This window comes from Anser brachyrhynchus (assembly GCF_964034855.1).
Source record: "Anser brachyrhynchus genome assembly, chromosome: 7".
In the NCBI taxonomy this organism is placed as follows: domain Eukaryota; kingdom Metazoa; phylum Chordata; class Aves; order Anseriformes; family Anatidae; genus Anser; species Anser brachyrhynchus.
In genome coordinates, this window is record NC_137701.1 from 40,346,109 (window position 1) to 40,359,351 (window position 13,243).

At 56.8% G+C, this 13,243-nt stretch overlaps 1 protein-coding gene across 8 annotated transcripts in view; it reads left to right on the forward strand.

Moving 5' to 3' along the window:
* Window positions 1–4,959: 4,959 nt before the first annotated feature.
* The window catches only part of FMNL2 (formin like 2), a 125,760-nt gene continuing 117,476 nt past the window's right edge, over window positions 4,960–13,243 (forward strand). For 5 of the 8 annotated variants that reach the window (XR_013953490.1, XM_080599414.1, XM_080599413.1 and 2 more), the window contains exon 1: window positions 4,961–5,277. Coding sequence is in view for 7 of the 8 variants with exons in the window: in XM_080599414.1 (XP_080455540.1) it covers window positions 5,161–5,277 (117 nt within the window). In the remaining variant the exon portion in view is untranslated. Of the gene's footprint in view, window positions 5,278–5,957; window positions 5,985–13,243 lie in introns of those variants that run through there. The other 3 variants (XM_080599412.1, XM_080599417.1, XM_080599418.1) reach the window with 2 other exon arrangements.

Below are 13,243 nucleotides of genomic sequence, written 5' to 3' on the forward strand. Positions count from 1 at the left end.
TGCCATTGTCCCACGGCCGCCGGCCAGCCGAGGCCGCGGAGCCGCCGGAGCTCGGTCCTGGGACCCGCACGCTGGCAGGCGTTCTGGGAAGGCAAGGGGAGAAGGAGTATTTTCGCAATTAATAAAAACAATCCGCCGAGGTCAGAAAACGTCCCCGCCTTGATGATGGCTCTGACGCTCCTGTGATAGCCACGGGTCCTGCGGCCAGCTGAAAGCTCCAGGCAGGCGCACAGATACACATCTAGCCTAGCCTCCGTCTCTGGCCGCGTTCAGAAAGTGCTGCTTTACACCCAGATACGAGCGCTGTTAAATATTGACTCATCCCCTCCCATTATTTTCTGCCCCATTATCTCATTTTCACGAGCGTTTGCAATTCTTTGCCTTTCTGGGAATTCAGAAGTTGCGTTTTGTCTGCCTGCCTTCCTGCCCATAAATCTCCGGCGAGCTCCCAGCCGCGCCACAGGACAACACTCGCGGGACATTCGCTCACAGACGGGATGCCGTCGGGCCGGACACGGGGCTCCTGCGCCGTGCCGGGGCTGCTGCGGGGACCCCTGCCTGCGGCTGGAGGCTGGGGGCGTGTGGGGAGCTCTGCACCCATCGGGGCGGGTGCTGCCCGGGGGAGCCTCTCCCTGCTCCGCTTTGGGCGATGCTGCAGCCCTGATGGGTGCAGGAGGGGACGGGGAGGCAGGGTGTGGAGGTCGTGTGCCAGTGGGGGTCTGGGAGAGCACATGCTGCAAATCTGTACCCGGTGTGTGGAAAATTTCAGCCGTAAATAACGTTAACTTCTAAGGATCCTGAGGAAGCGTGACAGATGAGCGAGCGCCCCGTGTTTGTGAGTACATCTCCTGGGGACGTGTTTTAAAGCAGACGCTCTCTGCGCTCCATCCCACGGACCAAATGCTCGTGCTGCTTCCTGTAACCAAATTTTTCCCCAGACCGTGGGCCGATGGCTCAGACTAGCTGTCTTGGAAAGCAGGAGGATCGGAGCTTCGCTAAAAATACCCCGGGCTGCATCCCCCCGGCCGGCAGTGCCAGGCAGGTTTGCTCTCGGCGAGCAGTCGCTGCTGTGCTGAGCCAGCGCTGCCTCACCTGCAGAAATCCGGGTCAATAAAGTGGCAGAGGCACAAGTCGGGTTGTTTGCCATTACCGCGGCTTTTCTGCCAAGCGCACGTGTTCGGATTCACGCCGAGAGTTGCACTCTCTGGACTCTAGAGAGAGCTCTCACTGCTGCGTCCCCGCCGGCTCTGCCGCGCACACAGCCTTGCTTCAGGGACCGAGCCTGAATATTTCGAAGAAATAAATAAAGGGTCGGAAGAGAGGTGCAAAATCCTTGTGCCAGCGGCTTTTGGGCTGAGCGGCTGCAGGTCCCCGCGCCCAGAGATGTGGGGATGCCGTGTCTGGAGCTCGCTGCCGCCGGGACGCTCTGAGCAGAGCCGACTGCCGCCCATGTCACGGCCTGGCTCCGAGGCGCTGCCTCTGATCTTCCCAAACCAGCGCTGGCAGCGAGTCCAAGGACGTCAGCACCGTTACAGCAGAGCGTAGCTGCTGCGAGTAAATCAGATTCAAAGTTAATAATCTGATTTCTAGCAAACAGAGAGAAATCAGAGGGCTAACAAGATGTGAGCCTAATAACTCGGCGTGCTGGGACTCGGGCCATTTGCGTCTGCTATCACAGGCTCAGATCTCGGCGCAGGGTGCAGGAACAGGCGTGTGCGATGAGGCTGTGGACACGGGCACGAAGGGGATGTTGGCAGAGCGGGGACGTGCCCACCGCCATGGCAGGAGGTAGGATCAAAGCCGATGAGGCTTTAGGTGCTGACGTACAGGCGCCTGTAGAAAAGAAGTCGGCGTGACGATCAGTAAGGCCCTTCAGAGTGACTGCGGACTTTTCGGGTTCCAGGTGCTTTACTGATGTGTATTTAATTAATTTTCAAACAAATCATGTACCGTTCAAAGATAACCTGCAATACTGTTAAGTCCAGCAGGCCTGACCGTTATTTTACAACTTATTTCTGCAATCTGTTGGGGCTAGATAAGGCAGGTTGCTGGCTCTTGGAGGAAATCTCTATAAATACAAGGCTAACAGGCACTGAGGTAGATTAGCAGATATGTCGTACTGGGTAAAACACGGCAACCCCAGGTGCAACCTCCTCCTCTTTAACAGCTGATGTGCGCAAAGATAAAGACTATCTATCAGGTCCCTGATTCCCTATCATCGGGATATCACCGCAGAAGATGATTTTCCTTGCAAAGGCTATTCTCAGAATCCAGCTTTTTTTCTTTTTTTTTCTTTTTCCCATTTATTATAGAAGAAGTCCTCTGTAGTCTTCCAGGCAAGGTCAGCTGTTGCGGTGCTGCAATCAATAATCTCTTCTTAAGTGTACGCCGCTCAGCTCACAACGGAGTTTACGGTCGCAGTACATCTTTATTATGAATGAACACTGCCTCTGCCATTGCTGAGCTAGTACCTAGCTATTTATTAAAGCCTGACACTGACCCTCCAGCTTCAAAAGCGTTAAATCAAATCGTCTGGAACTCCACAGAAATGTCAGCTCAGGATCCATCGGGAAATGCTGAGCATTGGCAAAAATGAGGCTTCATAAAAAGATCCTAGTCCAGTAGTTCAGAGGAATTTAAGAAAGGCTTGAACCCAAACTTCCAGCTTTGTTTTGACACAGAGATCTTGGTGACAGAGCTATCGGACCGCATCGGTAAAGGCTGGGAAGTATTTGTCTCATTCCCCAGTGAAATTCCACATGCGATTATGGCTCGGAGCCCTTGCAGAGCTGGTGTGGCCATTAACCCCGGCTCAGCCAGTGACACCCCGGTGGCATCACCCAGCATGAACAGCTCGGACGCCTGGGATGAACTCTGGAAACTAGAAATGGTGTAGCTGGTTATCTAGTTTAAATAAATAATTGCAAAACTGAGGTCTTGTTAATTAATTTTTATCCCAGAATAATTTCTTTAGTTTAAGCGTGAGCCAGCTAAATAGCTTTTTATTCAGCAATGCTGCCACGCTGATTTTAATGCTTGCTAATGTTGGCACCCCAGCGACGGACTACAACAAATTGTTCAAAAATAATTTTGTTCTCTTAAAAGAATTCCTTCCCTTTGTGCATACTGCATTTATGGTAAACAGTCACCGTGCGCACGGATGGTTAGTTTCATTAAAAATTTCGCAAGTCTGGTTTTGAACTGCATATGCCTTATAGCATGATTTGGAGCTGAACTGGCTGAAGGACAGCCCATGGCTCCTTGCCTCAACGTCAGCCAAGGAATCCAGTTTGACCTGCCGTTATCCTCACCTTCCCCAGGTATGCATGGCTAGCAGCAGCTCCTGGTCCCCGAATGTCACCCTGCAGCCTGACCCCCAGCCCTCGTCTGTGATACTCCGATGCTCCCTTATCTCACAGGAGCCCTGAGAAGCTTAATTAACTAAAGGGCAGTCTACAGTTTTAAAAAATTACCTTGTTAAGGATATTGTAAGCATTTTAGGGTGTTAGCGAAGCAGTTTTAAGAAATTCTTGTCTGTTGGACAAGAATGTTTCCAATCGTGCCGCGCTCTCCTGTTGCTAAATAATCATGCACATTTTCTTGCTTTTCCTTTCCCCCAGATGAATCTCCACATGGATAGTTACCAACTCCTATCAGGCAAAGCCAAAAATATCCCATATCCCAGCAGAAACTGATGGATCTGGCCAAACCCCTTTGCAGAGCACACCGGTACATTTACTGCTGCCTGCCAGGCAACAGCGCTAGTGAATCCTCGTGTAATTTGATTCATGAGATTCACTGACTTTCCTGAACTAGCTGGCAGCAGAAATGCAGAACTTCGCACATAATGGCTGAAAGCCTTTAATGATGTTTTCAGTTTTATTCATAATTGCGAGCTGGCACAGCACCGTGCACCAAAGCGATGCATATGCAAACCCCTACTCCGCGATGCCAAAGCAAGGACGGGCCAGGAGTCAGTGAGTGTGCCCTCGTGACGGTGAGGCTCGGTGAAATTCATTCCTCTTTGGAAGGGCAATCGAACGCTAATATAAAACAGGGATTCGGATTGCCAGGTGTGCGGCAGGGAAGGAATCAGGCCTCAGATGGAGGTATCAGTGCAATGCAGCGGGGTCACCAAATGGGTCAATGCCATCTTGGCCAAGTTGCAGAGTTTTCCTCCAAACCCACGCCAGGCACCTCGCCACTTGGCTAGTGCTTGTAATGCCGCGGGGTGAACGGAGAGCAGCCCAGCTCCAAGCGTTAACGTGGTCTGGGCTTGACCGTCGTGATCTTTTTGGTCCAGAGAGAGTTTACAGGAAATGGTAAAAAAAAAGTCAGTCAACAACATCTGGCGAGAGGGCGGCTTTGATGCACGGGGGACAAGGGCGATCTGCGGGGTGACGCTGAGGCAACACTGTTGTGTTTATGGGCTTGTTCAGGCAGCATCACCTTGAACTTTGGGATTTATTTATCACCCCATCCTGCTGTCTTCACGAAACCCAAACCCGGTCTGTGGGGCTGGAAAGCGAGGCCGCCCCGGGAGGACTCCCTGAAAATCCCTTACACAGCTCGCGTGGCTCTAAACAAACAAGGCTCGGAGCCGCGAGGGCGGCATCTTCACCCCAATTCCTGTCACGGCGCCCCAACCCGTGGCTGGGTGCCCCAAAACCACGGCTGGGTGCCCCAAACCACAGCTGGGCACCCCAAACCACGGCCGGGCTCCCCAAACCACGGCCGGGCTCCCCAAACCGCCGTCTCCGTGCGGGGACGGCGAGGGGCTGCCTGCGTGAGGCGACCCCCGCGGGGCAGCCCGGGCCGCCCTTGTGAGGTAAAATGGAGGCCGGGGGCGGCCGGGGCGGGCCGAGGGTCGCGGCGGGGCTGAGGAGGGCCGGCGGGACTACGAGTCCCAGCGCGCCCCGGGCCGGGGGCGGAGCGGGGCTTTGTGCGGGCCGCGGGGCGGCATGCGGGGGAGCCGGAGCCGCAGCCGGAGCCGGAGCCGGAGCGAGCCCGCCCCGGGGGGAGGGCGAGGGCGGCGAGCCATGCCGGGCGGCGGCGCGGCGTTCCGCCGTCGGTGCTAGAGGGCGACCGCGGGGCGCCGAGCCCGCCTGGCTCGGCGGCGCCGGAGCGCGGAGGCAGCGCGGAGGGGCCGCCGCCGCCGCCATGGGCAACGCGGGGAGCGTGGACTCGCAGCAGACGGAGCTCCGGGCGCACAGCGTGCCCCTCAAGCTGCCCATGCCCGAGCCCGGCGAGCTGGAGGAGCGCTTCGCCGTCGTGCTGGTGAGCGCCGGCCCCATTGTCTGCGGGCGGCCGGCCGGGGGCGGGGAGGGGGCGGCGGGAGCGCGGCGCTGCCCCGGGCCGGGGGCGGGTGGGCTCGGCGGGGAGCGGGGGGGGGGGTTTGTGCCGGAGCCCCCCCGGGCTGGGGCCGCCTGCCCCCGGGCACCTGCGGGCTGTGCCGGGCCGGGCCGGGGCCGGGCGGCGGCGGCGGGCCGGCCGCGCGGACTTTGCCTCTGGCTTCGGCTCCTTTCTGGCCGCGTTTGAGTCCCTCCAGCTGAGGAGCACAAAGGGCTGCCCGGCCGGAGCCCTGCTGCTCCTGCAGCTTCTCCCGACGCCGCGCACCGGCCCTGGCGGGGCGGTCCCGGTGGTCCCGCAGCCGCAGGAGGTGGGCGCCGCCCGGGGGCTCCGGCACCGCGCTCGCTTTTGGCGTGAAAGCCAGGAGCTGGGCAGAGGGGGGGGCATGAACCCGTGTGTGTGCCGTACCCCGAGGTCCCCTCGCGTCCCGCGAAAGCGGCCGGAGTGGCTCCCGCGACAGCCACGGGGACGGGGACGGGGACGGGCGGCCCCCGGCTCCTGCGGTGCCGCTGCTCGGGGTGGGCGCTCACTGGTATGTGCGCAGGATTTATTTCGGGTTAGACCCAATTAGATTATCGTGCCTAAGAAAAGAATAAGCCTATTCAGCTGGGAACCCCCCGCCGATGAGCCAAATGGTGAGTGAGATGTTACGATTATTAGGTTTACGGGAAAACGCCTGATCTCGCCCCGCGCCTGTCGGGGAACCCCGCGGGCGTTGTGCTGGCGGGGGGGACGCCCCCACGTACGGCCCCTGAGCCCTGCTCCGGCACATCGCACCCAGGGGGGCCCGGCTTAGCCTGCCTGCACGGCCAGCAGGAGGAAAACCGGGGACCTGCCGGCTGGGTCGGTGGAAGGGAGAAGCGTCAGAGCGTCGTAGATAAACGCGTAACATAAAGACGGGAGGTAGCAGGGCCGAGCCCGTGATTTCTTGAGGCGCTTGCGAGGAGCGGGTGGCATCTGTTTGCAGAAGGTGCGCTGAAATTAAGGCTCAGAGGACCGGCCGCTGCTTCGCTGGAGGGAACGGTGGCAGTGCAGGCACGTCTGTGGGATCGGTCTGTCGGATCCCTGCTCCGCGCCTGGCAGGAGGAGCTGCAAGATGGGGCTCCAGGGCCGCTGCTGGCACAGCGAGCTGAGAACTGCCTTTAGCCTGCTCTCGAAACCAGTGAGGGATGGCTGGTATTTGTTGCAGCTTCCAGGAAATATCTGACCAGTTTATGGAAGAATAAACTCCAGGGCTGTTATTATTTTGTTTTCTCTGCAGCGCAGAGGGGAAGATGGCTGTGGCACTGGTTAAACCCCAGCACTGGGCAGGCCGTAAAATAGCAGAGATTAATGAGAAAGGAATGGCAGTCTGGGGAAAAGCAGAGATGAGGACTATTTTCTGTAGGGAGAGGGGATTAGTCAGGAGATGAGTACGAAGAAAGAGATGCTGAACTTCCCAGGACTGAAGCTCACGTTCTCGGCACTCTGGTTTAAGAATTTAGCCTGGTATAACCATTCCTCGCGCACCTATGAGATCCCAAAGGGCTTTGCTGGCAATAGCGATTTTGTTGCTGCTAATGATGTTTCCAAGACCGCTTTTGAGGCCGATGAAGGTGCAGCTGCCTGCAGGTACACGGTCGTCACGCTGAGCGGGTCGTCTCTGTGCATAACAGTGGGGCCATGTGGGGAAGGTTCCTGCTTTGCCACGCTCGTGGCAGCCGCCCTCTGAACCACGTGCATGTCCATGAAGAGAGCGCAGGCTGGTCATGTTTGCCGTAAGTGCTGTAACATTGGCTGCTGTCTTATTTTTTCCACTTGGAACATGTTACCCTAATCTACTCCAGTAGCTCTGTGGTCTGCGCAGCGGGTGGACGAGCAGCGGGGCGCCTGGAGATGGTACACGTGTGCGCTAGCTGGCGTTTGCTAGGTTGTTAGCAGCCTTCGTTTTGTGGAAGGTCTCTGATGTAGCAGTTTGTCCGCTTCAATCACACACAGTCATCTCATTGCCTCCTTGGTTAGCCTCACTCTTTGAGGTTTGAGGCACGTAAATTGCAGGAGATGCCTGGAGAAGTGCTCCAGGTCACTGTTTTCCAGTGAAGCTCTCAAATCTAACGGTGCTGAGACGTTCCTTCGCCTGTAACGGTGCCGCGGGCGTTACTGAGGGTGGGCTGGGTGCGTGCCACGCGGCCCGCCAGGGTGAAGGACATCAGGGCCGGGTCTGGCTGCATCACACTTCCCGGTCCTTGAGTCGGTAACACGGGAGGGTTGTCCCTGTGAACCTGTGTTATCTGGCATGGATTTAGCGGCTGGTGAAGTAAACACGCTTCCCTGGGCTCCTTGTTGCAATGCGGATTTACTTGTCTCTGCAGGGGAGGACCAGGGGTCATTTGCCTGTGTATTTCAGGAGGACATTGGTGGTGTGCGCTTAACAGAGAATTGTGGAGGATCGTCTGAGAGAGATCTGCCAGCTGTGTCGTTTTTTCCATCCTATCGAAGTGACGGGAGTTCTTCCCTTTTGTTGGGATATGTGCAATAATTCCCTCGGTTCCCAGCTCGTGCGAGAGCATAAAGTCCAGGAAGGTGGCAGCACAATTCCTGCGCTCCTGCCGCCGAGTTCCCCGTTCCCCAACGAGGGGTGCTGGGTGCTGGGACGGACGGAGCCCAGCTCTCCCCTTGGCTCTGGGGCTCGCCAGCACCAGCGCAGCCCCTGGGCCGCGAGGCCGCAGGAACCTCCCGCCGGAGCCAGTCCCTCGCCGTGCTCCATCTTCCTCTTCAGCTGCCTAGGTTTTTTTTTCTCCCGTCTTTCTCCTGCAGACACACAGGCCACATGCGCGTAAATCCCGAATGCGAGTAACCAACCCTAGTTTATCGAATAGGAAGCCGTTGCTCGGCGTGCGCGAGCGCCGGCGCGGCCCGAGCGCGCCGCATGTGTCCGTAGACGTCGTGGCACCGGCGTGCGATGCGGCGAGCCGGGAGGGGCAGGGGCAGGAGCCAGGCTCCCCCTCGCAGCGGCAGCAGCTCCGGCAGCAGGGTGGTCTCCCTCTGAACCCCTAACGGGGCTGCGTGTTTGCAAACGACACGTGGTTTGGAGGAAGCAGCCGGGACGGAGTTGGCAGGGTAAATTGTTGCCTAATGAGCTGTGATTGACATAATTTGACTGCTGGATTACATATCTGCGGTGAGGTTAGCAGGAAATATCCCCTTACCCCCACCGAGCGCCGGTTGGTTTTACAGAGGAGCTCTCTGTGCCCGGTCCCGCAGGACGGAGGGATGCGTCTGAAGGGCTGGGGGACGCGGAGGGAGGACACGGCTCTGCTTTCTGCTCCGCTCTGCCCCCGGGGGGATGGGACCTGCCTGGAAGGTCCCCGCACACGGGGCTCTGCTGGGCAGCCCTCCTTCTCCTTCTTCTTCACCGGGGATTTGGTCCGAGCATCGTTTTCCATACGGGGCGAGAGAGCAGCGCAGTGTCTATTGCTGAGGAATTTGTAAGCTCGGGGTGAAAGTCTGTAACGTTTCCCAGCTGTTTTCCATTCTTCTTCCTAATCCTCTATCAAATGCATTATGCGTTGTTGTATAATATGTACGGCTTAGGGTCTGCAAAGCATTAAAAGAACGTGACGTTGTTGCCGGGGGTGTCTGCAAGGTGGTGTTTGGTTCCTGCCGTTCGGGTGGGGTTGGTGGGGCACCGACGTCCTTGTTGTGGTTCCCAAACCTGACGTAACTCTCTGGGGGTGAATTTCACCGGAGACACTCTACTCCTGTGCCGGGCGCAGTTTGCGTTGTTTTTATGGGATTTGAAAGCAATGGGATGGGAGCTGAGAGATGCTGAATTAGCTGTAGGAGCAGCATTCAGGAAAAGCAGCTTACCAGATTTCAGAAATTGGAAAGCCCTGTTGTGTTTTCTTGTTCAGGCCTTCTGTCTGACAGATTTCTGCCTCGGGGCTCTTTCCTCGGGATCCCATTTAAATGGTTCGAGCAGTGATACCTTCTCCCTGAAGAAACAACCTAATAAGTCAAGTTTAAAAATAGATGTTTCTGACGGGTTAAATTCATGGAGCGAACAATTGCTTCACGGTACAACATCTGTCAGGCCGGCTTGTAAATGGCATTTGCAAGTAGTTCTGCCCAGGTGTCGCAGTAGAATATTGTGATAAAGCTGTGTGGTTTGGTTTTTTTTGAGCATCTGAGCCATGAGGGTAGCCCAGCGGGTGTTTAGCTGCTCGCAGGTTACTCACATTCCCAAAATTAATTCAGCGCCTGGGAACCTGGAAGGCTTCAAAAGTGGATAAGCGGATGCGTGTGCGTATATTTTTGTGTGTACCGAATTTCCATGTAAAATAATCGCCTTAATTTATTGGGCTGCTGTGCTGGAGGCCTGAACCCATTCTGTCAAGCCGCGTGTGTCACTTCTTCGTGACCGCAGCGCGCTTGGGGTGGCCAGGGAGGGAGCAGGGGGTGCGGGGACGGACTGGGGCAGGAGGGATGGACGTCTGCGGTGGGTGACAGCGGGTCAGCCACCTCCAGCTGGAGAACAGGACCAGGTGAGAACCGCGTGCCGCCGTTGTCGCTGTTTTTCAGGCATGCTTTGCCTCTCAAGATGCTTTGCCTTTCCGTGCCGAGTAAACAGTATTAAAGTCTGCAGAAACGTTTTAATCCTGAACAGCAAACCCAGCAAAAACACAAAAGCAAACAGCAACGTTAGACTTCCCCCGCGTGTTTGTTCAAAATAACCCCGGTTGGTGGAACATCTCATTTTTTCTAATATTTTTGCTCCGGTTGACAAAGGTTGTAAATTATTCAAGAAACTCTGTAAAGAGACCAGCTCCTCCGTAAAACAAAACAGCTGTCTGAAGGTATGCACGCTGGTTGCCAGCCCTGCTTTTTGCTGGTGCGGCCGTTCAACAGGAGGGCAGGACGTGCCCGGCACGGCGTGGCTGCCCTGCGCCCTCGCAGCTGGGGCAGCCCTGGTGCCTTCCTGCAGGGCTGCACTGGGCTGGTTTTAGCAAGGTCCTGCCTGTCCTCTGCTCCCACTTCCAGGCTTCCACCTGCTGAATAAAATATTTTTCCCCGTCTGTTCAGAAAGGTGGTGTAAATCTGTCCTCTGAGTCGGCCGGTTCTTACTCCAAGGGGGTGAGTGACCCTCCAGGAACTGCTTTTTTTTTGCTTTTTTCTTTTTTTTCCCCATTGTTATTTGTAGCTTTGAGTGCGTCCTAAAGTGAAACCAAGCTTTGACATTCACTTTCTGATCTTTTGTTTGGTCACTGGAGTGCTACCGAAAGGAAGACCAGTTGTTAACATTTCCCCCAAATACGTTTTTGATCTTGAGCTGTCAGCGTTTCTGCCCATTTTTCAGTGTTGTTCCTTCCAGCTCAGAAAAACGAGAATAAATCCAATCTGTTGTTTGCTCCCTTTGAGAAACGGGAAGATCCCCACGATCGATTTCAGTTTTGCCGTTCTTTTCCGCCCCGGCCGCTGGCCGCGCTGCGGCGTGTCGTGGTGCTGTGCTCGGAGCAGCAGCTGCTTGGAAATCAGGTTGCTAAATGGGCGCTCCCTAAACAACGCTCTTAAATAACAGAAACTGCAAAAACGAAGTTATTTAACGCACGGCGAGGCCTTTGCTCTGCTTTTTCAAGGTGGGCTTCCCGCGAAGCCGGCGCGGTGGCAGCCCGCTGACTGCCCCCTCGCGCCCCGGGGTGCTCGCACCCAGCTCTGCCCGCGCCCCAGCTGCCGTCCCAACCCCGTGCCGAGCACAAGCTGAAGGGCCCTCCACAGCACAATGAAATTAATTATGCAAAACATGCTAATTCAGCCACGCTCTTCAGCACCGGTTTATTTTTAAGCATCTGGGCTGTCTCGTGCGTTTGAATGGAGCGCATTATGGCGGGGATCGGAGCGCTTGCTGGTGCAGGAAGCCACGGGGGAAAGCAGCAAGCGGGGCGACTGCTCGCTGGTTTCTTGTGGGCGCCGTGCCCTCGGGAGCCGTGCGGGACAGCAGAAGGCACGGCTGTGTCGGACAGGCTGCTCGGGGCACTGCCTTGCCCCGTCGGTGCTCGTGTCCGGAGCTCCTTGGTGGCACCAGGGCATGGGTCTGGGGCGTTTGTCACTGCGGAGCAAGGTGCGGTGCCAGAGGTAGAGGTCATTTGCTTTGGCGACTGAAGGCTGAGCCTCAAAACTGGCTGAGAAGCAAAAGTGCACGTCCTGCTTCCTGAGGGGAAGAGGGAGGAACGCGCATCCCAGCCGAGGCTGCGAGGCAGCTGCTCTCGCTGGGGGAAGGCTTCTGCAGCGAGTGATGTGTAGCCGCATTTTAGACAAACTGAGATGAATTATTGTTTGTTTTCCTCTCCGTTTGTTTGGGAGAGTCCATCTGGGAATTTGGGATGGGAAACAAGTGACACCAGCTCATTCAACATGATTTATAATTGTGCTAGAAAGAAATCCAGCCCGAGCCTTGAGCACTTCAGAGCTGCAGCATCACCTCGGCCTGCTTCTCTGCTAAAAACGCCTTTGGGTGGTGTTGCCTGAAAAGTAGTCCTTTCCCACCTCTCAGGCCCTGCTAATTTCAGTTCCGAAGGGTCAGCGTAGCAAAATGAGCAGGGTTTTAGCTCGTGGACTTCATGCGTTTGCATCAGCTGGAACCAAAGGGCTGGGCTCCTGGTTCACACCGCGGTGTCGCTGAGCGGCGCCCCGTGTCCTGCAGGAGACCTCGACTTGTGCAGAGGGCTCCCGGCTGTGCAGGCAGCAGGAGCTACGGGACGTGCTGCCCTGGTTTAACCGAGCGTGGTTTCCCTTGCGCCGATCGTTCCGACCTCGATCATCTGCTTTCTAGCGTTAGTAACTCTAGATGCACAGCATAACGCGTGGATGTGTTGGAGAAGGCAAGCATTAATTTGTCCCAGGCACTGTCTCCTCCTAAAATAGCGCCTTCCTGCCTTTCCCCAGCGCTTCGCTGCATAAAGGCTTGGATAATGTGTAATTTGCCCGTACTCTGTTGTAACTAACATACTGGAGAAATTAGCTGCGTGTTGGTTTTCAATCTACCATGGGATCTCTAACAAAACAAGTGCTTGTCTTCCGTAACTGTGCATCTTTAAACATATATTTGGGGAGGATATTCAGAAGGCAGCACAATAGCCGCATTGTGCTGGGGATGAATGGCCTTCAGAGGAGCGCCGTGCGATGCGTGGACCTCCGGGACTCCGCCTTGCAGCTCTCCAGAGCGGCTCCGGGGCTGGAACGGCGCCCGCCCGGGCGTCCTGCAGCTGGAGCGCGGGGAGGCACGCGGGGACACCCCCGTGTCAGCACCCCGCGAGCTGCCCGGCCGTGTGCCGGGGCTGCCCGCTGCCGGTCGGGGCTGCGGCGGGATGGCATTCAGCTGGGAGCACTGGTGGCCGTGCTCCTGGACGCCCTCCTGCTGTGCCTTTCTGCTTTTTTTTGGGGGGGAGTGTACCTAGGGGGATGCCCCGGCCACTGCTCCCGGGCTGTAGTGGAGGTGACGGAGTCAGCACAGCCCGCTCTGTGCCCTGAGGGATCCTCAGGAAACCCTTTGCAGGTTAAAACGCCCAAGCAGCACAGAGGCAGTGCTAACCACGGCCTCCTGCCCCTCCGGGAGCCGTGTCCGGGCGCAGCGGGCAGGGGCACTCGCACCCGGTCCTCGAGCCCCCGTGGCAAGGGAAGGGGCGCTGCTGGGCCTGCTCGGTGGGGTCGCAGCATCCCGCAGAGCTGCCCTGCCCTCTCCTGCCTTCGTGGCCTGCTTTGTCCGCTTTTCCCCACGCGGATGCTGGCTGAGGACAGGAATTGGTCCCAGACGGACGATGGATGAGGCCTCCAGGAGGCTGTGAAGAAGTCTTAGTTTTTCTGGGGTGTGTTTGGGTGCTGTGGGAGATATCTGAAAATACAGGAATTGTTGTTGTTG